Source organism: Hemicordylus capensis, chromosome 5, assembly GCF_027244095.1.
Source record: "Hemicordylus capensis ecotype Gifberg chromosome 5, rHemCap1.1.pri, whole genome shotgun sequence".
NCBI classification, from domain to species: Eukaryota; Metazoa; Chordata; class Lepidosauria; order Squamata; family Cordylidae; genus Hemicordylus; species Hemicordylus capensis.
The window spans coordinates 13663940-13689638 of NC_069661.1; the positions used below are offsets into that span (position 1 = coordinate 13663940).

Below are 25699 nucleotides of genomic sequence, written 5' to 3' on the forward strand. Positions count from 1 at the left end.
CTATAAAGTCCTCAACGGCTTAGGTCCAGGGTACTTAAGAGAGCATGTTCTCTGCCACGAACCCTGTCACCACTTGAGATCATCTGGAGAGGTCCGGTTACAGTTGCCGCCAACTAATATGGTTTTGACTCGGGACCTGGCCTTCTCTGTGGCTCCCCCGGAGCTTTGGAATGTGCTCCCTGCTGAAATAAGAGCATCTCCTTCTCTTTGGCTTTTAGGAGGACCCTGAAGATGTACCGGTTTCCCCAGGTTTTTAATTGAAATTTTAACGTGCTTTTATTCATTAAGATTTTTATCTGTTTTATGAATTTTAACTGTTTTATATTGTTTTTGTGTTATATTTTAACTTGTACACCACTTGGAAATTTCTATATCAGGTGGCACAGAAATACAACAACCAACAACAACCATCATAACAGTTCATCAATGTTGTCAGAAGAATAGAAATGAAATTGGTAGGCATGTCCTCCAAAGAATATTCCATGGAGAGAGTACACGTTTGTTCATTGTCACCCCTAACCCTTCTCTCTGTGCAAAAATGACTGCAATTTTACCCTAATCATTTTGAGGTTGGAATAAAGAAGAGGTGAAAACACAGAAAAAGCTGTCGATGCAACAATGCTATCACTATTTTCCATCCCTAGGGTGGTAGATGCTGCAAAAATCATTATGAACATTTGGCCCCTGAGATGGCACTGATGGCCCAGATCTATGTGCCTGGCTCATGGACTATTACCACTTTGTAGCAGGGAAGCATTCCAGATCTGTGTTTGCCGCTGAATATTAAGTTTCAATGGCTTAACGCATATGTTGCCTCTGCAGCATGGTTGCCAATGCAAACCTGCTTTCCCTGGTTTCATACTGCATCAACAGAATGTACAAGCATGGGAGTCCGAAGGAGTTTTTCCAGGGATGTGGGGAAAGAAGAGATGATTACAATCCTATCGTCACTCATCTGGGAATAAACCACATTGAATTCAATGGGGCTGGCTCAATCCTCTTGCCACCCCAGGCACCCATGTGCACATGATCACAGAGTTAATAACTACACCTCTGTAAAACCACACCTTTTGTCAATTTGCTAAAATGGAAAACTACCCATGCACAAAGGTTCCCACAGAACAACGCACATGATGAATACTATGGGGCACAATCAGAGAGGTGGTGTGGAAAAAAAATTCATTTCTAAAAATTCTACTCGGCCATTTGAAAAGCTATTGAGATGCAGTGAGGGGAGGTTAATATGGAGGTGGTGTGGTATTGTTTTTTAACTGTATAAATGGGTCAAATAACATGCCAAATCAGATCACAATCTATTTACGGCATCAGGAAAATGTGTTCAGTAACCTTTCTGAGAAACAAATGAATGCAAATGAGGGAAAATTTGCATGAATATTTTTCTCAATTCAAATTTTTCCAGAAAACCCACATCTCTGGGGACAAGAAGAGAACATTAGAGGCAGTAGTAAACTTGCTAAGCAAATTCCTCCTAGGTTTGCCATGCTGTAATCCAGAAATTGCTTCTTCACCTTTAAGAATGCACATGCAGCAGGAGAAATTGCCATTGCTGTCTGTCCCTTCCTGGGTCTCCCTCTTCCTCCCCTCCACCCAACTGACTGTGAAGCAAAATTGGAATCTTGCTTAGTTCAGCCATCGGGGAGGAAAGACCACTCCCTGTCGCCATATTTGGCTTATGTGGCGGGCAGGTGGGTGGAGCTGTGCTCCCAGCCCTTGAGGCAGACATGAGAGCCGCCATCTTGGCTCCCTTGGCACATGCCTCAGGCCGTCCAATGGGAGTGAGGGAGTGGCTACATAGCGGCTGGCTGCCTTTAAATCTCCCTCAGTCACCCTGAGGGCAAAGCACCTGTCCCATTTCAGTGAAGGTTACCTGGTCGCCTTTTGGGGCCAAGTAGGATTTGGGGGGGTCACATCTTATTGGGCCTGGTGTGGCCTTTTTTCGCCTACTTCTCACTGAATTTATGTGTAGGGTTGTCATTCTTGACTGTTTGGTCACCTTGCCAGAGAGCGTGGGTTGGTACAGGTTGTCTTAATCGTTGTCTGATTGGAAAACCATCTAAGGAGAGTAGGCAAGCCGAGAACAGCCCGTGCAGGATCCCTTGGGCTGGGATCCGCCCCTACTCGGAGGCTGGCTGGCACCCACCACTCAAGGGTTTTGTGGCCTGGGTGGGTGAGGCTGGTTGGCCTCCCCGCAGCGAGGTTAACACCTCGTGGTGGTTATGATATTTGGACTTGGTGCCCGGCTGAATTAAGACCCAGTCTTTTGCCCAGTTGTGGGCAGTCCTCCTTATGAGGCTGATCCATAGAGGGGGTAAGGTAAAGGGTGCTGTCGAGTCGGTGTCAACTCCTGGCGCCCACAGAGCCCTGTGGATGTCTTTGGTAGAAAACAGGAAGGCTTGACCATTGCCTCCTCCCACGCAGTATGAGATGGTGCTTTTCAGCATCTTCCTATATCGCCGCTGCCTAATACAGGTATTTCCCATAGTCTGGGTAACATATCAGTGGGGATTTGAACCGGCAACCTCTGGCTACCCACACTCTAATTATTGTTCCTTGTTGCAGGTCATTGTAATAATAATTAATAAAGTGGCCCTGGTTCATCCAAACACACATGTCTTGTCGTTATTGGGCCTGTGGGCTCTTTCACAAGTCTCACCTGCTCATAACTTCCCAAAGCCTTGATGCTTAGAAAGAATGTGTACTGGTTAGAGTGCTGGACTAGGACCAGGGAGACCCGAATTCAAATCCCTATTCAGCCATGATACTTGCTGGGTGACTCTGGGCCAGTCACTTCTCTTTCAGCCTAGCCTACTTCACAGGGTTGTTGTGAAAGAGAAACTTAAGTATGTAGTACGCTGCTCTGGGCTCCTTGGAGGAAGTGCAGGATATAAATGTATTATTATTATTATTATTATTATTATTTCCAAAGACAGAATGCCAAATGCAGTCAGAGGCACCAGCTGAGAAATAAACACCCAAGGTACCAGTCTAGGTGCTACCAACGCCACCCCAGTCCTTTAAGACACTGTTTTCTGTTCCTGGATTCTGGTGTTACTTCTCCTCTGGAGATCAGAGACTTAACTAATTCTCTCCCATATTTTCTGGGTCCTGTAAATCCTACCAGCAGCATTGTCCTGGGTTATTATAGATCTTGAGCACTATCTGGGGGGCGAATGCTCACTTTGATTTTTGACAAACTCTACATCCCTACAGATGGCAAATAGGCCAGATAGCACTGCAGTGCTCTCAGCTTTCCGTGTGTCATGCTTTTATTATTCTGACGAGCAGCCAAAATTTGCAATGGAGCTTTAAAAGCTTGTAAACATTTTTTAAGACACACAAGAATGACTAACATTTTGTTCATGCTGACAGAGGAATGGAAACTGGCAGAAATGTCTACCAAAGATTACTCCATGAAAAGAGTACATTTCATTATACTCTAACCCCTTACCCCCTTTCCTCTGTGCAAAAGTAATTGCAATTTTACCGTAACAGGGATAAAGAAGGGGAGATGACACACAGCAAACTGTAAGGGTAACAATGCTTATCACAGCTTCTCCATCTCAAGGGGGCTTATCAGTGCCCATAATCAGTAGGAGCATTTTTTCTATGTGATGGTACTGATGGTCAGCATTTATGGATCTTGCTCATGGACTACAATGTGGCTTGTCCCTCTCTCCTGCTGCCATTTGGATATCATACCCTGTTGGCTTCACAATAATGAACTCTGCAACTAGTGGCGCTCTTACCCCTGGACTCTGGAGCCAAAGTCCAGGGCCTCCACACCCCGAGGGCCCGCAAATCCTCTTTAGTCTGTTCTGGGTAGCATGGTCGCCACTGGCCTGCACTGCGCCAGGCGGCTGAGTGTGATTGTGACCTGTGCCAGGTGCTTTAGAGACAGAGAGGGGAGTGGAGAAAGAAAAATGTACTTGCAAGCCGGGTACTTAGTGATGAGGGAAAAGCACACACCACATGCTCAAAAGTATTATTTAGTATTACTACTATATTTCCCAGATCTGAGCTTGGCCAGTGATAAGACCCATTTGGCCAATGATAGGACCCAATGATCTCTGTTAAAATGCTTGCTACTACACACACCCCATTTACAAGTTATGTTCAACACTTGTACAATGAGTGTACAGCATGCAAAGGTTCAGATCTGTACACAGGTACAGTCATTCACATGTTATGTTGTATGCAGGTACAGAAATACATTTCCTACCTGTACCACGAATTAGAAGGGCCTATAATCAGACTCACTTTTAAAGTGAACACAAGTACCATCAATCACACAAACATATGTATGAGTGTATGGACATCTGTATACTCATACATCATAATGCCTGAATTAGGCTACTCACACTTTGTGTGAGGTTCAGTAACAAAACTTGGAGTCAACGCAATAATAATATCTATAGAGTTCTTCAATGTTTTGCTCATATATTAACTTTATAGTCTTTACCACAGCGCTGCAATGTGACCAGTACTATTATTATTAGTATTACAGAGACTAGAAAATTATGGCCTATATATTCTGTGCTGTATATAGTAGCATAGAAACTGGAAAATTATGGGTTGTTTAAAGGCACCTAGAGAGTTCATGGTTGAGGGGAAATTTGGCTACCATCCTCTGGTTTACAGTTCATGATCCTAACCGCCAAATCTGCTACACCACATCTGTGACACACTGCTATGCTATACCAGGAATATGTGACTAAAGAACACAACAGTACCACTGAGCATGTACTGGGTGCCTTTCCCACACCAACAAGTAACCACAGCATGTGCTCACATAGGGCCAGTTCACACAAGGACTACACAGCCACCACTTGATGGCTGAAGTACACAGCTCAAACACCAGACCCAGAACTTTCAACATCACCTCAAATACAATACTTTTCACTAGCTTGACCAGCGCAGAGCATCTGCACACTAGTAGGGATGTGCACGAAAGGTTGTTCGGCACGGCGGGGGTAGGGCTTTAAGGGCGGGGGAGAGTGTACTCACACCCCCCCGCCGCATTTCCCCCTCCGGCGCTCTCGGAATTAGAAGCCCCTCGGGACGGCAGCGTTCCTCCCTGCCGTCCCGTCGCCCCCGTCGGCCGGAAGTGGCCGGAAGTCCCGTTCGCGCGTGCGCCCGTCATGCGCGCGCGCGTACGGCCGCGCGCGCGCATGACGGGCGCACGCGCAAACGGGACTTCCGGCCACTTCCGGCCGACGGGGGCGACGGGACGGCAGGGAGGAACGCTGCCGTCCCGAGGGGCTTCTAATTCCGAGAGCGCCGGAGGGGGAAATGCGGCGGGGGGGGTGAGTACACTCTCCCCCGCCCTTAAAGCCCTACCCCCGCCGGCGCCGAATCGCCCCCACCACCCGAAACGTTTCGGCGGCCTTTTCAATGGCCGCCGAAATGTTTCGGGCTCAAGCCTACACACTAGTACTGAATTGCTCTCCTCACCTCTCACCCCAGAGATCTCACCACCTTCACCTGAGCCCCAGATTCCTCTGCTCCTCCTCCTCGGTCCAGAGAGGCTCCCAACTGGAGCTCCAGAGCCACCACCGCTGCCTCTGACTGGGCTCGACACCTCTGCACTCTAGGTACCTCCAGTGTGCCATGCAAGCGCGTGCCACGTATCACCTTAGTGCTTCACTCACACACGTATTTTTGACTGGCAGGTTAAAGTTCAAAGCAAGAACAAGTTGACGACACCAGCGGCAGCTGGTGCAGGTGCTGTCGGGGGGGGGGGCTAGAAGGCAACTTTAAGTGTAAATTACTAGGTGCTTACCTCCCATACCGCCACACCTGAAAGCTCTTCCCAGACGTGCCACACAGCACCTGCTATGCCGGAGGATAGGCTACTACTACTATGATGGATATTTATATACCACCCTTCAACCAAAGTTCTCAAAGAGGTTTGCATAGAAAAATAAATAATACATAAATAAGATGGTCCCCTGTCCCCAAAGGGCTCACATTCTAAAAAGAAACATAAGGTTGATACCAGCAACGGCCACTGGAGGAATGCTGTGCTGGGGTTGGATAGGGCCAAATAAAGAGAACCACCACTTTAAAAAGATGCATCTTTGCTCAGTTAGCAGGGGTTAGTTAGCAGTTAGTTAGTTGCTCAGTTAGCAGGCTCCGCCTCTCAGCTGGCAGAGGCTATTTGCATGGCGCCTCCACACACATGTGCGAAGGCCAGCTGAGTGGCGGAGTCAATGCTCCACTGCGGGAGGTGCTGGGCAGCGCATTGCTGCTGTGAAGAGCTTTCAGGTGCAGTGGTATAGGAGGTAAGCGCCTACTAATTTACACTTAAAGGTGCCTCCCACCGCTAGCACCAGCTGCCACTGCATTTACACATATTTATATACTGCTTTTCAGCAAAAGTTTTCAAAGCGGAATACACATAAAAATGACTTCCTGTCCCCAAATGGCTTACGATTTAAAAAGCAACTCAAGCCAGACACCAGCAGCAACCACTGGAGAGAGTCCACACATTAATCTTCCAGTCATGTGTGAGTAACCGGGCTTAAAAAAAAATCACACAAGGTACACATGCAAGGCAGGCATTAGGATTAAAGAACAAGGCTTCGAGAACAGAAATACTGACTCACAAAATTAAGTTCTGCATAGTGAAAAGCAGCACCTGTTGAAATGCACTGCTCATTTCATGTGTTTTAGTTACTTCTCTGGCACAATCATTTTGCCCAGTGGAGAGGATTATCCCAGTTTTTTTTACTCAGAAACAGCAAGTTGCTGAGATGTAGTTTTGATGGGGAAATGTTGGGTTTCTTTTTAAAGAACTCCTTTACAGTTAAGTTTCAGAATCTGTCAATACAAAGCCAACTTCTTGTATGAAGCCCAAAAAAGTGGTTGCAAACATGCAGAGAGAGCAATCCTACATAGATTTATTCAGAAGTCCGCTATGGTCAGTTGGGCTTACTTACTCGCAGGTAAGTGTGTGCAAAACTGCAGTCTGAAAGTAGTAAAAACTGGTTTGAGTGGGGGTGTATTGCAATATGTGCGATACTCCTGCAGAGAAATGAAAGGGTTCTGTGCAAGAGAGACAAGTTGCAAAAGTGTTCACACACACATACACACACAAATTGGGACAAGAAAAAGGGAGAGGGACCTTGTAAACTTATTTTTTAAAAAATATGATCTATTTGTGTTGTCTTTTATTGCTGTCTGTTTTGGTTTTAGGTTGTATGCCCCTTTATTGCACAAAAGCAGAATCATGAAGCTTGCAAAAGAAATAGACAAATAGATCGATATGGCTCCAACCTCTCCAGAATTGGACTGCGGGAGTCTCCAAGAATCAGCACTAATTCCCAGACTAGGATTGCAAGCAATTCTGGAGATTTTAAGGGCTTGATGTTGTGAGAAATATTGGGGCGGGGGGGGGGGGGCGCAACCCTATGGAAGAATCTTCAGGGAATCATCGTTCTATTTTATTTTTAAGCAACGAAGCGCGTCCTGCTCCCCTACCCCGAGGCCAGGGCGCTCCCGTTCTCAGCCGTAACGTCTGAACACCACCAGCACACGCGCGCCCCAACCCGGGAGATGCTCTCTCTCACCTCTTTGACCTGAAGATCCACGGCTTTCTGCAGGACGCGGGCCACCAGGAGGGCGATGCTGGCAATGAGCAGAGTCATCGCCAGCACCCCGACGGTGCCAAGGCACAGCTTCCTCATGACTGCGGGGAGGGGACCGGCGAAGCGACAGCAGCTAGGCCGAAAGCTGGAGACTTGCCTGATGCACCCGCCTAGTCCACCGGGCAGAGAGAAGCAGCGAGCCGAGCCAGGCGGCGCGTCCTCTCGCGGCCAGCTGCGTCCGAATGGGCGCTCCCTGCGGAGCAGAGGCGGCGCCTCTTGGCCTTTTTCGCCGGAGCACCGCCTGGGCTCGCAAAGAGGCGGAGGGAAGGCAGGTTTGCTCGGGGGAAGCAAGACGCCGACGCCACTCAGTTGCGGTTTCCAAAGAAAGGGGAGGATTCGCCGCGAGGGAGAGGCTGCCCTGCCCAGAAGCCTCCGGAGGAGAGTCTGGCGACGGGCCGTGACGGTGCTGCGCCTGCCCGGATGAGCTCAGCGCTTGTTTAGCCAGACCGTCAGCTGGTCGCCCACGACAAGCCCGAGGCCCCGGCGGCAGAGCTTACGCGAATATGCAGCTGCACCGCATTTTGTGCAGTGGGGACTAGGTTTGGGGCGTCTAGGACTAGGGGGGTTTCATAAAGCTCAGAGCTGAAGGGTGGCTTTAAGGGCGGGGGGGGGTTAGTACTTACTCCCCCCCCCCGCCGCCGCTCTTTTAATTTTGAAATTAAAAGTTATCAGTAAAAAGCTAAGCACTAAGAAATGTACCGGATATAAGCAGCCGATAAAATATTTAAAAGCCTCTCTAAAAAGATGTGTCTCCCGTTGTTTCTTAAAAACACTGAAGGAGGGAACACAGTGAAGCTCTTCAGGTTCCCGGTTTGGAATAGTTAGCTGGCTAGAAATCCTTTTGTGACTAAATCACTTGTTAATGAGCCAGGAGGGAGGCCAACCTGGGGCCAGTCCAGACAATGCAACCCCTGCAGATGCTCTTAGGTCAGTGACATCATGCAAACAGCACACCAAGAGCATGAATTGTCACAGGCTGTACCTTGTTTAAACAAATACTTGGAGTGCATATATAGGTGTTTTCTGAATGAACACCAACCCCCCACCAAGAATGAACAGGGAGCATTGGGACATTCATGGAAGATCTCACCATGGGCTCGCTCTTGACACATCCCCTTCCTAATCACGTGTGCCAGGGGCTGTATCACGGATGGGGCCATAATCAAGTGGAAGAGCATCTGCTTTGATTCAGATTCAGTCCCTAGATTCAGATTCAGTCTCCAGCAGCATCTCCAGGTAGGTTTGGGAAAGAGTCCTGTCCTGCCTGAAACCCTGGAGAACCACTGCCAATATGTGTAGTAGACAATGAGGTAAGTCTCATGATCACCTTAAGAGGGTTTGTGACCCACCTTAAGAGGGTTTGCGGGGAGAGCAGGCTTAGCCCGCTCTCCCTGCAGACAATCCCCAGACAGCCCTGGGCAGCTGGATAGGCCGCCCACATGACTGCTGGCTCCATCACGGAGCCGGCGGGGGCTGCAGGGATCGGGGGCCGTATGGCCCCCGGAAATTCCAGGATGAACAGGTCTCTCTCATCCCAGAGAGACTCCTGAGGCAGGGCGACTGCTTGCAGTCTCCTGGTTGGGGTCTCCTCGTGTGTTGCCGCGCCGCGGAGTCACACCATGGCAATACACAATCAGATAGGGATGTGCACGAATAACGACGCCAGCGGGGATAGTATTTTAAGGGCGGGGGAGGGTGTACTCACCCCTCCCGCCGCATTTCCCCCGCCGGCGCTCTGTTATCTTTAAGCCCCTCGGGGCGGCAGCGTTCCTCCCTGCTGCCCTGTTTCCCCCCTCGGCCGGAGGTGGCCGGAAGTAGCGAGCACGCATGCGCCGGTTGCATGGACACGCCTGTCTGCCGTGCACGCGCACGACAAGCGCACACTCGCTACTTCCGGCCAGCGGGGAAATGGGGCGGCAGGGAGGAACGCTGCTGCCCCGATGGGCTTAAAGATAACAGAGCGCCGGTGGGGGTAATGCGACGGGAGGGATGAGTACTCCCGTGGCAGCACACAATCCTCCAAAAGCGGGCTAGGCTCCCTTAGCCCGCTTTTGGTGGATCATGAGAATCTCCTCAATAATGAGCTAGATGAGCCAATGGTCTGACTCAGCATAAGGTAGCTGCCTGTGTTCCTGTGTTCCTTAAATGGTTTGTTAATGATCCTGAATGGCTGCCATCCTAGAGAAGACCTCCATTGGGAAATCTGTGAAAGTCACATACTTCCTGCTTCCTCACAGAGACTTTTGGGATGGGGTAGAATTATGTAATTACATATCCCCAGTCCCTGGGAGGTGTGGAAGTGAGTGAAAAAAGGATAATATATGATTATTTTAATTAAATTTCTTTACTGTCCTATCCATCCCAAGGCTCTGGGTGGGATAGCTGCTAGGTGAGAGATTCACAGAAGGATTTTAGAGAGAGCCTGGAATGGGGTAGCCAAGACAGAAAGGAGGAGGCTCTCAAAATGCAGAGTTCGGCCTCTCTGATGTAATCTGCTGCTGGCTCCACTAATTTGTTGGCTTCCAAAATCCATGCAAGACTCAGCCTGTACGTTTGTAAAAACAAACCAAATGTTGCAATGATGCCGTCAGTCTGCAGTCAGTGACTCCTTCCGAGGATAGGTTTGTAATTAGATTCATGGTTTTCCTTTTTAATGTTGGTTTTAAATGATTTTAGTGTTAATTTTAAACTGGCCAGACACAGGTTTTGGGTGGTATAAAAATATGTTAAATTAATAATAAATAAAATCCAAGGTACAAAATCCAAGCTTCAGAATCCAAGCTACAAACCCCTGAAACTTCTCACTGCTTGGGGAAGTGGGGTAACTGAGGCAGTGTAACATTAGAATACCCCTATAAGAGATACTATTTAAATAGAATTTTAAAATACTAAACATATTTGTTAGGTTTCATTCATGTGGGCAGCCTATCCAGCTGTCATTTTCTTGCACTCTCTAGAACAACAAACTGGGAAATGTGAGTGTTCATTTTGAAAAATGCAATAATAAACTCAAAAAGTCAACAAATGGAAGCACTCTATCTGTTGCTGCAGCTCCAGCTTCTGAAGCCTCAGGTGGTCCAAGACATTCAGGCAGGGCAGCCCTGCAGAACTGCAGCCCTCCAGCTGTAGTTGGACTACAACTCCCATCATCCCCAGCCACAGTGGCCGCTAGTCAAGGATGATAGGCGTTGTAGTTCAAAAACAGCTGGAGGGTGAAAGTTGTGCAGCTCTGAGGTAGAATCTGTTTGCTCCAAAGGGTCATGATTCAGGTTGGGTATTTTTAGGAGGTCCAAAGTCTGGCAAAGGCCTGAAGCTGGCTTTAATGTACAAGAACATGTCAAACAAATGTTGGAAGTGTAAAAAGGAGGAGGGTTCCTATATACATTTATGGTGGACTTGTAATAAGTCTAAAGGTTGTTGGAATTTGATATACAATAAGCTTAAGAAAGTGTTTACAATGACCTTCCTTAAGAGCCCAGAAACAATATTACTAGGCACTGATAACAGCTCACTGCCTAGGAAATATTGGATCCTTTTTATGTATTTAACAGCAGCAGCAAGAGTGACATTTGCATACAAATTGAAAGATATCTATTGTCCGAGTAAAGAAGATTGGATATTTAAAGTACTAGAGCTGGCAGAAATGGCAAAGCTATTAAGAAATACAGTAAATTTGAAGCATTTAAAAGGGAGTGGGACCCCCTTCTTATTTGCCTAAAAACATATTATAAAATTGATTTGTATCATGCTTTTGAGTGGTAACAAAAATGTTTTTAAAATGCCCTAGAGCTGATTTTTGTATGATTTAATGGGGGGAGAACAATGAAGTTATAGGCAAGACTTGGGTATTGTAATTGATACTTGTTCTAATGATGAGATGGAAGTCTTTTTTATTATTTTATTTTATTTTATTTTTTCTGTCTGTGTGTGTGTGTGTTTTATGTTCTGGAAAAATTGAATAAAAAGTTATTGACAAAGTCTGGCAAAGGCCCACCTCCCCAATACCTCCCCAATAATACTATAATTCTCATTTTGTTTGAGGCATCAAAGAAGCTCAAAAGAGTGGGGGGGGGGGCTTCTTAGCTTGCATGCCCTGCATGTTCCTGGTTAAGGGGACCCAACGAGGGTGATTTACCCAAAGGCCCCCAGATCCTGGACATAGCCCTTTGATTAATTTTGCTCCACAAAATATCTAAGCACAACTTTCAGGTCCGCTAGCAAAAATTCCCAGAGCAACAGAACCAAAATCAGTGGTGCTTTTTGTTATTTTTGGAGTAACATCACTCATATAGCATATTTTTAGTGTATCGTAATCCAACAAACAACAAATTTTTATATACCACTTTTCAATGAAAGTTTCCAAAGTGGTTTATATAGAGAAATCATACATACATACATACATACATACATACATACATATATACATACGATGGATCCCTGTCCCCAAAGGGCTCACAATCCAAAAAGAAACACAAGATGGACACCAGCAACAGTCACTGGAGGTGCTATGCTAGGGGTGGATCAGGCCAGTTACTCCTGCTAAATAAAGAGAATCACCACATTAAAAAGGTACCTCTTTGCCCAGTTAGCAGACCATTTACAGGCCATTTTAGATCTTTGTCTAATTTGTACTTGCCACAGGATTGTGCAACTAAATCTGAATCGGATGCAAGTTCCACTGAGCTCAGTGAGGCTTACCTCCAAATAAATCTGCCTAGGCTTGCAAACTTATTTCCATTTTTCAAAGGGGGGGAATGAGGGTGGAAGGGTAGTGATCATATGCCCAAGGTTAGGGAAGCCATTATGTTGGTGAGATCCCTGGGAGTCACACCTAGATCTGATGATGCAAACTTAGAAGTTTAATTCACAGCAATGTATGTGTACATTGGCGCTTAAAATAAAAAAGGTTGCAGAGCAGCTTTTAAAATGACACCTGGGGAACAGCCGATGGGAGCTGGGCAGTATCCCGTTTGGCAAAAGCCATCCTTTAAAGTGTGAGACTGCAAAGAATTCAAATAAAACAGATGGGGACGGAGCAGAACTGCATAAAGAGCAGACGGGAGGCTGTGCCAGCAGGTCAAAGAGTCAAAGGAATAGCATACATCAGGGGAAAGATTCAATGTATAGGTGCTTGTATGCCAATGCCAGAAGCCTCCAAGCCAAGATGGGTGAGCTGGAGTGCTTGGTTGCTAATGCAGAAATAGACATAGTGGGCATAACAGAAACATGGTGGAACAGTGAGAACCGGTGGAACACTGTTATTCCTGGGTATAAACTCTATAGGAAGGACAGGGAGGGGCGCCTTGGAGGAGGGGTAGCACTGTATGTTAAAGAAGGGATAGAATCTAACAAGCTAGAAAACCTAGGTGGACTGGAGTCCTCCACAGAAACCCTGTGGGTGACTATACAAGGCCGGAAAGGAATCATGCTACTGGGGACATGCTATCGCCCTCCGGATCAAAATGCCGACAGTGACTGGGAGTTGCAGGAGGAAATCAGGGAGGCATCAAGGAGAGGCAGGGCTGTAATTATGGGTGATTTCAACTACCCACACATATACTGGGTAAATTCACATTCAAGTCAGGACAAAGAGGTCAAATTTCCAGATACGCTAAATGACTGTGCCTTAGAACAGTTGGTCATGGAACCGACCAGAGAGAAGGCGACCTTGGACCCTAATTCTGAGTGACACCCAGGACCTTGTGCGTGATGTCAGTGTCATCGACCCTTTAGGGAACAGTGACCACAGTGCCATACTGTGTCTATGCAGCAATTCCAAGAGCACCAGAAAAATGCAGAATGTGGTACTGGGCACAAAATTCCGCTTCCTGAGAATTCTTGCCTTCACTTAAACAAAACAACAAACATTTCTAGCTTTTATAACTGTGAATATATGCTCGAAGATGTGTGTGGACTGACTGATGCTGGAGTTGCATACAGCTGCTTCTGCTTGGGAGAGATATCTGCCTGTGAAAAATGTATACTTTATCTCAACTTAAGCTTTCCTCTCCAAGCAAAATGAACGCCTGTGGTATTAGGCTAAACTAATCCAAGGACAGTTCAGGCAAGTGAAGAAAGTGGTGGCTTCTGTTCTCAAAGGTCTCTTTATTTGCCAATTAACAAACAACTCAATTAACAATTAAGCATTGGTATTAGGCCAATTACACAAAGAAAAGTTGCACACAGGATACAAAACTCGAGCATTGACATGATGTCAAGGTACATAGCTTCAAAAAGAGGTTTTCAATTACAAAAGCAGTAACAAGGCAAAAATCAAATGTTGCAAAAGATAATAAAACAAGCTTCAAAACAAAAATCTATTTTTCACTCTCTCTTGGAAAGCTTGCTAGAGAAAAGCTTGCAAGGTTGACTTCTCTGTTCCAGATGTCTTTGAAACTGCTTTAGTATTCTTTCAAGATCTTTCCACTCTCTGCACCAACACACCATTTCAGGCCTTTGTTAAAGGGGTTTTCAGTTTCTTCCCTCTTCCCAATACAAAACAATAGTCAGGTGACATCATTGTTTTGGTGAGGCAGTGGAGTGAAGGCCATGTACAGAGTGCAAAACCACAACTGCTGCTGTCAGCAAAAATAGATACTCTTTATGTAAGGAATACACAAAATGGTTCCTCTTAGGTTCGTTTTTAACTTTATTTATATTTTTGAAAGCAAACCCCCATCAAATATACCTAAAACATTGATGTGATATCTCCTATGTTTTCAGAAGCTAGAAAGATAGCTGAGCAAGATTTTCAGTTTTTGAGAATGGGGCTTCAGGAGGACCCTGAATAGTTCCTTGCTCATCCCAATGTCAAACCATTATAAATAAAGCAACACATTAAACATTGCAGACTGTATTGTGTAAAATAAGAGAAATGTTGCAAATGTACATATGTTATTTAAAGCATAGGATATGGCTTTTCTTGGTGCATGATTTAGATTAATTGAGTACAGCAATTTAACTGTTGTTTTTAGCAGGGTGCAAACATTCTGGTACCTTCTGATATTGGGTCATCTTCAGGGTTAGGAAACAATGTTCTTACAGATAAGATTACCTAAGAGGGGATGTTTTGATTTCAAATAAAATATATGGTTTGGCTTACTAGCTGGGATCAGCTGGAGCTGTCAACTTTGTTGGTTAATTCAACATCCCCAGCCCTGCTTACACTGCTTTTAGTTTACTGTGGTTAGGATTTAGGGTGAATTGGATGCCTGATTCAGGTGCTCCTGTACAGGGGCGTAACTACTATTAGGCAAGGCGAGGCAGCTGCCTGGGGGCCCCCACGCCTTGAGGGGCCCCCCAGAGGCAAGTCACATGACTCCCCAAAACCCACAGAGCTTCCTTCATTATGATCCTTCCTTCGTATTTCTTCCTTCGACCTGGCTAGTATCTCTCTGTCTCTGTCTCTTGACCCTCCCTGCCTGCCTCCCTTCTTGTGTGTGTGTATCAGCGAGGGGCCCATTTTAAAATTTTGTCTCTGGGCCCACTCCAGCCTTGTTATGCCCCTGCTCCTGTATCTTTCATGCTTAGTTGTGTAGGAATGGGATTTCAGTTGATACATTTTTTAATTTCCCCACGGTACTATTAATGTGGCAAGATGCACTAGTAAAAATTCCCTTTTCCACAGCAGCATTAAAAGTACAGATTATCTGTTGGGATTATGTGGTTTAATCTCTGCAAAGGTAGAGTTGGGGGATGGGAGCTGGACTTGCATTTCTGCTTCTTTCCGGTCTTATTATCCCGGAAGTTTTACGCACACAGATTTTACTGCAGGTTTACCAGAAGGCTTTACTGCATACTTAAAGCTGTCTCAAAAAACCACTAAAAATAGTGGAGTTTTTTTTACTCTGGATGTAAATTGGGCTACACTCGGGCACAGTGGAAAACCCGAATTGCATGTGTGGACTGTACCCCAATAACTTGCAGGGACTTTGGGGGAAACCTGGCTGATATGTGTACTTGCACCCTCCATTCTGGAGGAGATGCGAGTCAAAAGCAAAAACCTCACGGTAAAACTGCTGTGCGTAAAACTTCCTGGTGGAAATTCATTTTCTCCTATTAAAGAAAAGTGAGTGTTATAAACCAGGGTTTTATAACAGTTGGAATCATAGTCCAACAACATCTGAGGATCCAAGGTTGAGAAGCCCTATCCTATGAGACAGAGAGCTCTCTCTCTCTCTCTCTCTCTCTCTCTCTCTCTCTCTCTCAACAGAAGGCAAAAGACTTCAAGAAATGCTCGCTGTGTGGAAGGAATAGACAGCAGGGTGGAAGTAAGCAACAATATATTCATCCTTCACATTGACACAAGTTGCTTGCATTTGATGTGAACCTCTAAACATGGAAGGAACTACAGGTGAAACTCGGAAAATTAGAATATCGTGCAAAAGTCCATTAATTTCAGTAATGCAAATTAAAAGGTGAAACTGATATATGAGACAGACCCATTACATGCAAAGCGAGACAAGTCAAGCCTTAATTTGTTATAATTGTGATGATCATGGCATACAGCTCATGAAAACCCCAAATCCACAATCTCAGAAAATTAGAATATTACATGGAACCAATAAGACAAGGATTGAAGTATAGAAAAATATCGGACCTCTGAAAAGTATACAGTGTACTGTGTTTGATTGGCCAGCAAACTCGCCTGACCTGACCCCATAGAGAATCTATGGGGCATTGCCAAGAGAAGGATGAGAGACATGAGACCAAACAATGCAGAATTGCTGAAGGCCGCTAATGAAGCATCCTGGTCTTCCATAATACCTAATCAGTGCCACAGGCTGATAGCATCCATGCCACACCGCATTGAGGCAGTAATTGCTGCAAAAGGGGCCCAAACCAAGTACTGAATGCATATGCATACTTATACTTTTCAGAGGTCCGATATTGTTCTATTCTTCAATCCTTGTCTTCTTGGTTCCATGTAATATTCTAATTTTCTGAGATTGTGGATTTGGGGTTTTCATGAGCTGTACGCCATGATCATCACAATTATAACAAATTAAGGCTTGACTTATCTCGCTTTGCATGTAATGCGTCTGTCTCATATATCAGTTTCACCTTTTAATTTGCATTACTTAAATTAATGGACTTTTGCACGATATTCTAATTTTCCGAGTTTCACCTGTATTGGGCTCTCTGGCAAAGCACTGCAGAAGTGAATGGATCTGGATTCTAGGGCTCTAACACAGGAGTGGTGCCATAACCCATAACCTTGAGTTGTTGGTACTGAAATATGCTCCAGCTTATTTTGCCTCTTGCCACAGTGCCACTGCCACAGTGCACCCATTCGGCCTGATGGGAGCCACATACACTTGCACCTCTTTGCAGCTGACTTATTTGACAATAGGAAAGGTCTGAATGATTTAATGAGCTGTTCAGAATATCAGCTGTGTGCTCCCCTGCTGTGCTGCTACCATAGTGCTGGAGAGCACATCTACTTCAAAACAGTGAGAGGAGGACCACAATTTTAATTCAGTTTGCAGCTGACTGCAGAGTGCTTATGTACCCTGTGGTGCTATTCTCTGTCCATCATGTGCTTCTGTTTTGTCCTTTTTATAATGATAGCTGGTGCAGTCTTATTTCTCCCTCACTATCACACTTTCCCAGCCAGACCGCTGAATTTTACGCCACACTCCTTCTTGCAGATAAGAAACGTTCTACCACCTACAAGGTTGCCAAATTTTGTGCAGCTGCTGTTAAGATCTGTCAACAGTTAATTTCTAGCCCTTCCTTTTAGATGCTGCTACAAGAGGCTTCTATGTTGGTGTTTCTGTATGATTTAATTCTTACCTGAATGCAGTATCATCTGTTTGTATATATAACTGATCAATGATTGTAATAAAACTTTTCAAAGCAAAACATTGATAGTAACACATGGGAAAGCTGACCTTGTGGTAGCAAGCATGACTTGTCCCCTTAGCTAAGCAGGGTCCACCCTGGTTGCATATGAATGGGAGACTATAAGTGTGAGCACTGTAAGATATTCCCTTTAAGGGATGGAGCCGCTCTGGGAAGAGCAGAAGGTTCCAAGTTCCCTCCCTGGCAGCATCTCCAAGATAGGACTGAGAGAGATTCCTGCCTGCTACCTTGGAGAAGCCGCTGCCAGTCTGTATAGACAATACTGAGGTAGATAGATCAATGGTCTGACTCAGTATATGGTAGCTTCCTATGAGTAAAGGGTCCCTCCCCACCTTCCTGATGATGGGTGGGCTCACAGAAGAGCTGAAACACAATATTTCAAAGCTTTAAATTCAATACATCAACATGTCAAATTTCAAATACAAATATTTGATTCTGAATGTGAAATTGTACCTTAAAATCCAGTTTCAAGAGCTTTGGGTTTGTTGGCGTCTCCTGTGTTTTGATATTGGATGATATCACACCTGAACTCTCATAAGCTGGCAACTGTTGAAATACCATTGCATGTCTTCTCCACTGCATGTCGTTAAGGGTACTGGACAAATTCATGGAGGACAAGTCCATCAGTGTCTACTAACCATAATGGCGATATGCTTCCTCCAGCATTCTCCCTTTTCCTCCAGCATTCTCCCTTTGAATACCAGTTGCCTGCCTGGAAGCAACACCAGAAGATGGCTATTTGCCTTCATGTCTTGCTAGTGGGCCTTCCAGAGTCCTTTGGTTGGCCACTGGTTGCTAGACTAGACAGAGCTTTGATCTCTGATCCAACAGAGAGCTTCTTCTTCTACTCTCAAATGCTACTGAGTACCATTGCATGTCAGCATGCTAGGTCAAATACTATCAAATATTAAAATTAAAGTTGCTATTTTTTGTTCTCTGGACCCACATCTCCTGTGTGTTTAACAGTAGCTTTGATGTGAATTCAGTTCGTCCCTGGGTCCGCCTTAAGCCAATCAAACAGACACAGTGGGAATCAATTAGAGGCTTGATTTAATGCTCTGCAGAAGCAGGTAGACAATGGGGCTCACGCTCCACATTGAATACAAATTGGTTATAGGTGCATCTTACATTTATACAGACAATCTGAATGATGCTGACATAGTATACGTGGCAGTAAAATGGTGGACTAAGTATCTAGTACGCATGCGAATGATTCATTGTTCATCTGGTGATCACTCCTTATTTGGTTACATCCTGTTTTATTAACTTCTCAGCAAAGAATGGTGAGAACCAAGTTTCTTTAGATACAATTTAGTGGAGAGAGATAATCATGTGAGGCCGTGTCCTTGAGCTGGCCTGAGCTGGGCTGGGGTTGCTTTAAGTTAGAATTAGGTTTTCTAAGCAAACTTGGAGATGCTTTGGTATTCTATGTAAAATGGAGTTACTTTGGTTTACTCAAACACATCAATTCCCCCCTGAAACAACTGGATCATCCTGAATCTTCAGGATGTCTTAATTAAAGTTTGTAAAGGTACAGCTGTATGTATGGGTCTTATACTATGGCAAGGTTTAAAGGTTCTCATAAACATTTGGTTTAAAGCTGTAATACATTGTAAGCAGCAACATGTGATTATTAATACAAAGAAAATACAACCAGAATTATCTTCTTTGCCCATAAATCAATAGGCTCTCCATATTAGTTAATGAAAGTTCTAACTGTTTGAAAATATTAACAGTAGCTCTTTCTAACACACAAACTCTTAATCTTGGAATATAGTTCTTGCCCATTGATGGAACTTTGTGTTTCGTGTGGCTAAAGGGTTTGGAACATATGTGGTTTTGGGATGCCTTAAACATTTGTGATGCATTAAGCATAGTTTTTACAGAAATGGTATGTGCTATGGCAGGCACATTGCATACAATATTCTAGAGCTACAAACATAATTATATAATTCTATACATCACACACACACATATCCTTAACCACCCATATCTGGCATGATTTGATATATATATATAAATTTTACACATAACAGCAAAGTGTACATATAAAGATCATACAACTTATAGCAAGCAACATGATTTTAACCCATCTTTATCCCAAATAAAGTATAAATAACAGTCTTGCATTGTGGAACCAGATGCTTCTGGTGATTAATGGGTTATCAGCTTGTGGAAAGCGATAGCAATGACAAGTCATGTATAATCACGCTGATTAATACAAGTGTCTATAAAATTGTAGGTAAAGCTTGGGCCAGCTTAATGTCTTAGAGCATAAAGGGATCAGTAACTTGGGGATAGGTGCAGACTTGCAGGTAAATGCTCTGGTTGAAACAATGAGATGATTGGCACAATATATAAGTGAAACAATAAGGAAATGACTGGAGAGCAAGCATGTGAGGTCCATGACCTTACAGCACAGGAGATAGCAAGGTTTTCAACATAATGATAGCACATAGTCACTACAAGAAAGTAATATAAGAAAGTGGTGCAAATCATCAACTCCCACCCCCCTTAGTGTCCTCTAAAGTCTGTCATGGCCAAAAAGGAAGCCATGGAGAGCTTTAGAATTCAAAATCTAAAAGTCCTTGGTAAGGAAAAATATATTTTAGTCCTTCAGTTGAGAACCAAATGCTCTTGTAAAACGTTGCAGGATTTTGGCTATCCTGATCCGTGTTGTTTTGGCTTGTTTGGCTAGTGTCCACAGACAAGCTTAAATGTTCATGTGTTTGGGAGCCTTGACTCCCTCCCCTTGTGGGCAATCTGAAATAGTGTCTTTGGCAGAATTAGAAATAGTGTCTTTGGCAAGGTATCTTACCCAGGTAGGATGGTTCCAGGGCTTTACAGCTTGGGGAAATGCTGTTACGTGTATGACTCCACAGAAAAGTGAACAAATTGGCTTGCTTGTTTGTTATCAGGCAGTCTTCAGGCGTTTGTTGTCTATCCTTCTCCTATAACACTTGGAAGCAGGAAGATGAACTGTGCATTAGGCCTTCTTCCTCGAACACAGGACAGGGTAGTAGATAGACGTTCTGTCACCATTGGGTTGGACTGGAAATGCAGATAGGGACTGCCCCCGGGTAGCTGCTGCTGCTGATTGTTAGTTTTCCTGGGTCACTGTTGATGGAGACTCCCTTGGGATCACATTCTGGCGATGGATCCAGGTATTCCTTCGATCTGGGGAGGACCAATCCTTCTTGGAAAGACAATTCAAGGCACTGTTGGTTGCAAACCTGTTTACTTGAGAGAAAGACAGGCAAGTGAGTTGCCAATTCCCTCCCCCCCCATGTAGGGACAGCATCCTGAGACTAAGTCTCTGGGTGCCAACTGTTAGCACAAAAGGAAAAGTCAAGTTTTCAAGGCAAATAATACAAAGGATGGATAAAACCTGAGGCTAATTTCAATTTGGTCTTTTGGCAATTTTTTTTCTTTGTCTTCATTTGAGGCTTGGTGGCCAGGCGTGAGGCTGTGTGTGGGAGCCGGTGCTTCTTGGAGGCTGGCTGGCTTGTGTTGTAGGCTGGTTTCTGATCACGAGAACAAAACAGCAATCCTGGGCAAAAGCAAGGCAATAAAGTCAAGAAGAAAAAGGCATTCACATTTTTCACCCCCCGTGTGAGTTTGGGGTTTTGAGGAGGCATTAAAGCCTTTCAGGTCAAGCATAGTCACTGCTAACAAAGTCCAGTTTCCATGTGGCATCTCACATTCTCTTCTGTATCCTGTTCTTTCTCCTTACAACAACCCTGTGAGGCAGGCCAAATCTTTTGAGTTGTAGGCTCTGTGTCGCCCAGCAAGTGTCTTGGCTGAATGAGGATTTGGACTCGGGTTTTCCCGGTCTTAATCCAGCACTCTAACCACTGCACTACGTTGGCTGACAATCATACTTACAGGCCTTTGTCAGGGCAATCAGTCTCCATCCAGTATAACTGACTTCATCGTCAGTAATGTGTAGATAGTTGTGGTGTCCCCGTTCTCCATCTTTAGCCTCATAATTAACCAGTCACTGATGGATTCAAGTTTGGGTTTGACATTTCTGTAAGGTGAAAACAACCTCTCGAGACAAGGAAAAAGATAGCCCACACAGTATGTCCAGTGAGATACTATACCTTGGTAAAGTAGGATTGTTTACTACACAAATTACACAGGCTGTTGCCACATGTTCTGCAAAAGGGTACATCCAAGAGGCACAAAAGTGTCTTTGTATTGACTAGGAAAAAAAACCAAAGGTTTGGTTCTGCAAGAATTCCACATCCATCTGCTGTTCTTTACCAGCCATCCTCTTCTAAATGCGCCCCCCTGCTGTGGTGCAAAGTCGATGTCCTTTTTTTTTTTTTGAATATGTGGGGGTGGGTTTGTGCCAAGATAGTTAGCACAGGAATCAAAGATGCTTGGAAACAGGAATAGAAGGAGCAGCAGTTTTAGCTGCAGCATCTGCCATCCAATTACCCTTTGTCACTGGGTCATTTTCCTCTGGTGACCTCTGCTATGGATGACTGCAACCTCTTCTAGTAGTGTAACAGCAGTCTAGAGTTCTGATATCTGTGTCCCATATTTTACTTCCTTGTTTCCCACTGTTAAAAATCTTCTTTCTTTCCAAGTGGCCCCATTAGTTGTGTAAAAATTACCTTGAAGGTGATGAGCTCTGCAAGCTGTGCTGACTGAGATACCTGGAGAAAGAGCATGGTCAGTCACTTCTCCATAGCCAGCTTACGTTGTCCATCTTACATGAAGCTGCCTCCATCTGTGTACAGTTCATCTTTAAGATCAGAATGGCTTGGCATAGATGTAGTCCACAGCTTGCAAGCAATCATGTTCTTGGTCTTCTGTAGACTCAAAAGGAAGTAAGTTAGCTGGATTAAGAACAAAGTAGTAGCAATGGAAACCCCAGGATCCTCACCAAAGTCACATGATATTCGGTCATGTGTGAGGGAGTCAGCCATCTACTGCCCCAGACAAATCCCTTTTAGCTGGGAAATTTCCAAGGTGAATTGCAAACTGGTGCTTTGGAACTCCTTGCCACTTGCAGGATTGGCAAACAAAATTCCTTTCATTAAATCTCATGTCTGGGATTTTAAGATTCAGCTGCTGTGAAGGCAAAGCAGGGCTGGTGGATGAGTCAAATAAAAAAAATTTTTTTTTGAACCTTAGACCATTTGATTAGTAGCTTTCAGTTTACATCAAATTCAACTAGCAGAAATATTGCATAGATTTTGCAAATCATGACAGTAATACAATTAGACTCATTTATCTTAAAATCCATTTTTCCTTCTCACCCACAATTAATCTGGCTGGAACACAAACTGCTTTTCAGAGAACCTCTTGAGTTCACAGAAATAGGTAAGATAAGATAGATCATTGTCAAGGAATTCAGTAAACATAACATATAAAGGCTTATGATACTCAGTAGTGGCAGAAATATCACAATTAACTTGATATAAGAATGAATGAATTAGAGCTTGCTCTCATGCCTAATGCATTTAGCTAGCCATAAGCAGCACTTTTGCAGAGGTGGGAAGATTCAGCCCTCAGTTGGCCAGCTGACCGCTGAAAGTTCCCTGTGTTGCTCAGGCCATGACCAATTTTATGTTCAATTAATATAATAATTGTGGATTTTGGAATTCAATGTCAGAGCAAGTTTGGTCTGGAACAGTTTACAGAAAGGAAAAAACAAAACAAAACATGTCACTAGTATAAATACATTCACAAATACAACAGAATAAACAGAATAAATACAACAGAAACCTCATCTTCACAGAGATGAGCTATAAAATTGATGTGGGTTGAATTCCTATACAGAACCAGAGCTTTGGGCTCCCTCTCAGAAACATGCACACACACACAGAGGCTCGTCTTGTGTATTTCACAGAACAAAGGACTAAACAAAGAAAACTTCATATGAATCCCAAAGAATTTTATAGCATTTTAAATATGTCAGCCATAAACTCAGTTAAGAAAGTAGTTTAAACAGAACAAACTTATCACAGTTATCCATGAAAACAACCTGTAATTCTATATTACCTTTCCACATCACAATCTTATAACTTACTGGTGCTTTTCAAGCATTTTTCTTTTTGTTGTTGTTAACAACCTCCAACAAAAATCCTTTTACGTATTTCCTTCTAGGTTTTTTTTCTTTTTCTTTTGTCTGTAATTCCCATATGCATTCCTTCAAAACTCCATTTTCTTTCCTCTTTTCCAACTCAAGTAGTTGAAGAGAGATGGAAAAAAGAAAAAGAGAACAAAAGCAGCCTTTTGTTCAGAGAAACTTTTGCAGCTTGGACAGTTATCTTTTGGCTTCGTGACAACAGGACAGTAGCAGCAAGATTTTTTCTTTTTTTTCTTTTTTTTTTGCAACACAAGGGCAAAGCCTGGAAGCAACTTGGAAACAGAACACAGAGAGAGAAATGATTTTTGCAAAAGACAAATCATTCTTCCTTCTTTAACACTTATAAAACAGAGGCAAGTGCAAAAGGATGTTATTTTTGGAGTCAGGAGGCCTCTGACTCGAGTTCATAGTGGCCAAACTTTCATACAATGGCATTTCAAAACATGTTTTCTAAGAGCACTCTTTGCTCCCATGATAATCACCCAATTTTTCAACACACACTCCAAAGGTGTACATGAAATCCGTTCAGATTTTGTGTACTTGCTATTTCTGCTACCCATAGCCCCCCCTTTGAGTTGGTTGGGCTTAGACTGTTTATTTCTGACTCAAAGCCACCCCTCCTTGGGCTCTTGGCTTAAGTCACTCCTTCCCAGGCAGCCCTACTTCGGCTGTGGGGTTTTTTTGTTTTTGTTTTCTCTCTCTCGCTTTCCCCCTTCTCGAGCTGAAAGATTAAACCGCCCCTGCTTGGACTTTTTGGCTTAAATTGCCCCCCCCTCTCGGGATTTTGGCTTTCTCCCCTCTCGGGATTTTGGCTTAAATTTGCCCCTGCGTGGGCAGCCCTTCTTCGGTTGTAGGATTTCCCCCCTTTTCTCGGGCTGAAAATTGCCCCTCCCTGGGCTTTCCCCCCCCCCTTTGCCCCTCTTGGGCTGAGGAGAACCAAAAGACGTCTTTGGATTTCACTCTCTTACTCATTCACTCTCTCTGTTCATACTTTCATTCACTCTTGCCTCGATTCCCAGATGTGGCGCATTGTGACGACTGGCGCATCCCGGGCCCATGAGAATCCTCCACAGACAAAATGCTGTGAGGCGCGCTGGATCTCACTGTCCCGTGATGGGTCAGACTGTCCACCCAGAGCCATATCCGACTGTCACGGCACCAAATTGATGTGAATTCAGTTCGTCCCTGGGTCCACCTTAAGCCAATCAAACAGACACAGTGGGAATCAATTAGAGGCTTGATTTAATGCTCTGCAGAAGCAGGTAGACAATGGGGCTCACGCTCCACATTGAATACAAATTGGTTATGATGTGTTTGAGTAAACCAAAGTAACTCCATTTTACATAGAATACCAAAGCATCTCCAAGTTTGCTTAGAAAACCTAATTCTAACTTAAAGCAACCCCAGCCCAGCTCAAGGACACGGCCTCACATGATTATCTCTCTCCACTAAATTGTATCTAAAGAAACTTGGTTCTCACCATTCTTTGCTGAGAAGTTAATAAAACAGGATGTAACCAAATAAGGAGTGATCACCAGATGAACAATGAATCATTCGCATGCGTACTAGATACTTAGTCCACCATTTTACTGCCACGTATACTATGTCAGCATCATTCAGATTGTCTGTATAAATGTAAGATGCACCTATAACCAATTTGTATTCAATGTGGAGCGTGAGCCCCATTGTCTACCTGCTTCTGCAGAGCATTAAATCAAGCCTCTAATTGATTCCCACTGTGTCTGTTTGATTGGCTTAAGGCGGACCCAGGGACGAACTGAATTCACATCAGCTTGACATACACAGAAGTAACAGGTGATGCTTTCCCCATCTCCATGCCATCTCCAGGGGCGGATTAAGCTTTTTGCCGCCCATAGGCAAAAAGGCTTTTGCTGCCCTTTTACCTTAAACAAAAAAGGTTTGCCTTTTAAAAAAAAATAAGGTAAAAGGCGGGGGGACTTTCTCCTCGCCCACTCCAGCCTTGCTGCAGCAGCCACTGCCCAGAGAGGAGTGACAAAATTTGAGGGCCAAAATTTGCTGCTCTTCAAATTTTGCCACGCCTACT

General features: G+C 44.4%; 2 protein-coding genes and 1 long non-coding RNA gene across 9 annotated transcripts in view; 1 reads left to right on the top strand and 2 right to left on the bottom strand.

The window, feature by feature from the left end:
- The window catches only part of SCARB2 (scavenger receptor class B member 2), a 52536-nt gene extending 44410 nt beyond the window's left edge, over positions 1–8126 (bottom strand). The window contains exon 1 of one of the 2 annotated variants that reach the window (XM_053254853.1): positions 7590–8126. In XM_053254853.1, coding sequence (XP_053110828.1) covers positions 7590–7706 — 117 coding nt within the window. In that variant the 5' untranslated portion in view covers positions 7707–8126. The remainder of the gene's footprint in view (positions 1–7589) is intronic. The other variant, XM_053254852.1, reaches the window with a different exon arrangement.
- Positions 8127–15921: 7795 nt separating this feature from the next.
- The window catches only part of FAM47E (family with sequence similarity 47 member E), a 61784-nt gene continuing 52006 nt past the window's right edge, over positions 15922–25699 (top strand). Inside the window, exon 1 of one of the 5 annotated variants that reach the window (XM_053255425.1) lies at positions 15922–15937. The gene's annotated coding sequence lies outside the window, so the exon portion shown is untranslated. Of the gene's footprint in view, positions 15938–24545; positions 24718–25311; positions 25450–25699 lie in introns of those variants that run through there. The other 4 variants (XM_053255422.1, XM_053255426.1, XM_053255423.1 and 1 more) reach the window with 4 other exon arrangements.
- On the bottom strand, positions 18565–25181 carry LOC128327124 (uncharacterized). 2 transcript variants are annotated; one of them, XR_008308481.1, is made up of 2 exons: positions 23575–25181; positions 18565–21561 (listed from the first exon to the last, which is right to left on the bottom strand). It is a non-coding gene; the product is annotated as an uncharacterized LOC128327124 (long non-coding RNA). The 2 variants fall into 2 exon arrangements; XR_008308480.1 differs by having other exon boundaries at positions 18565–22632.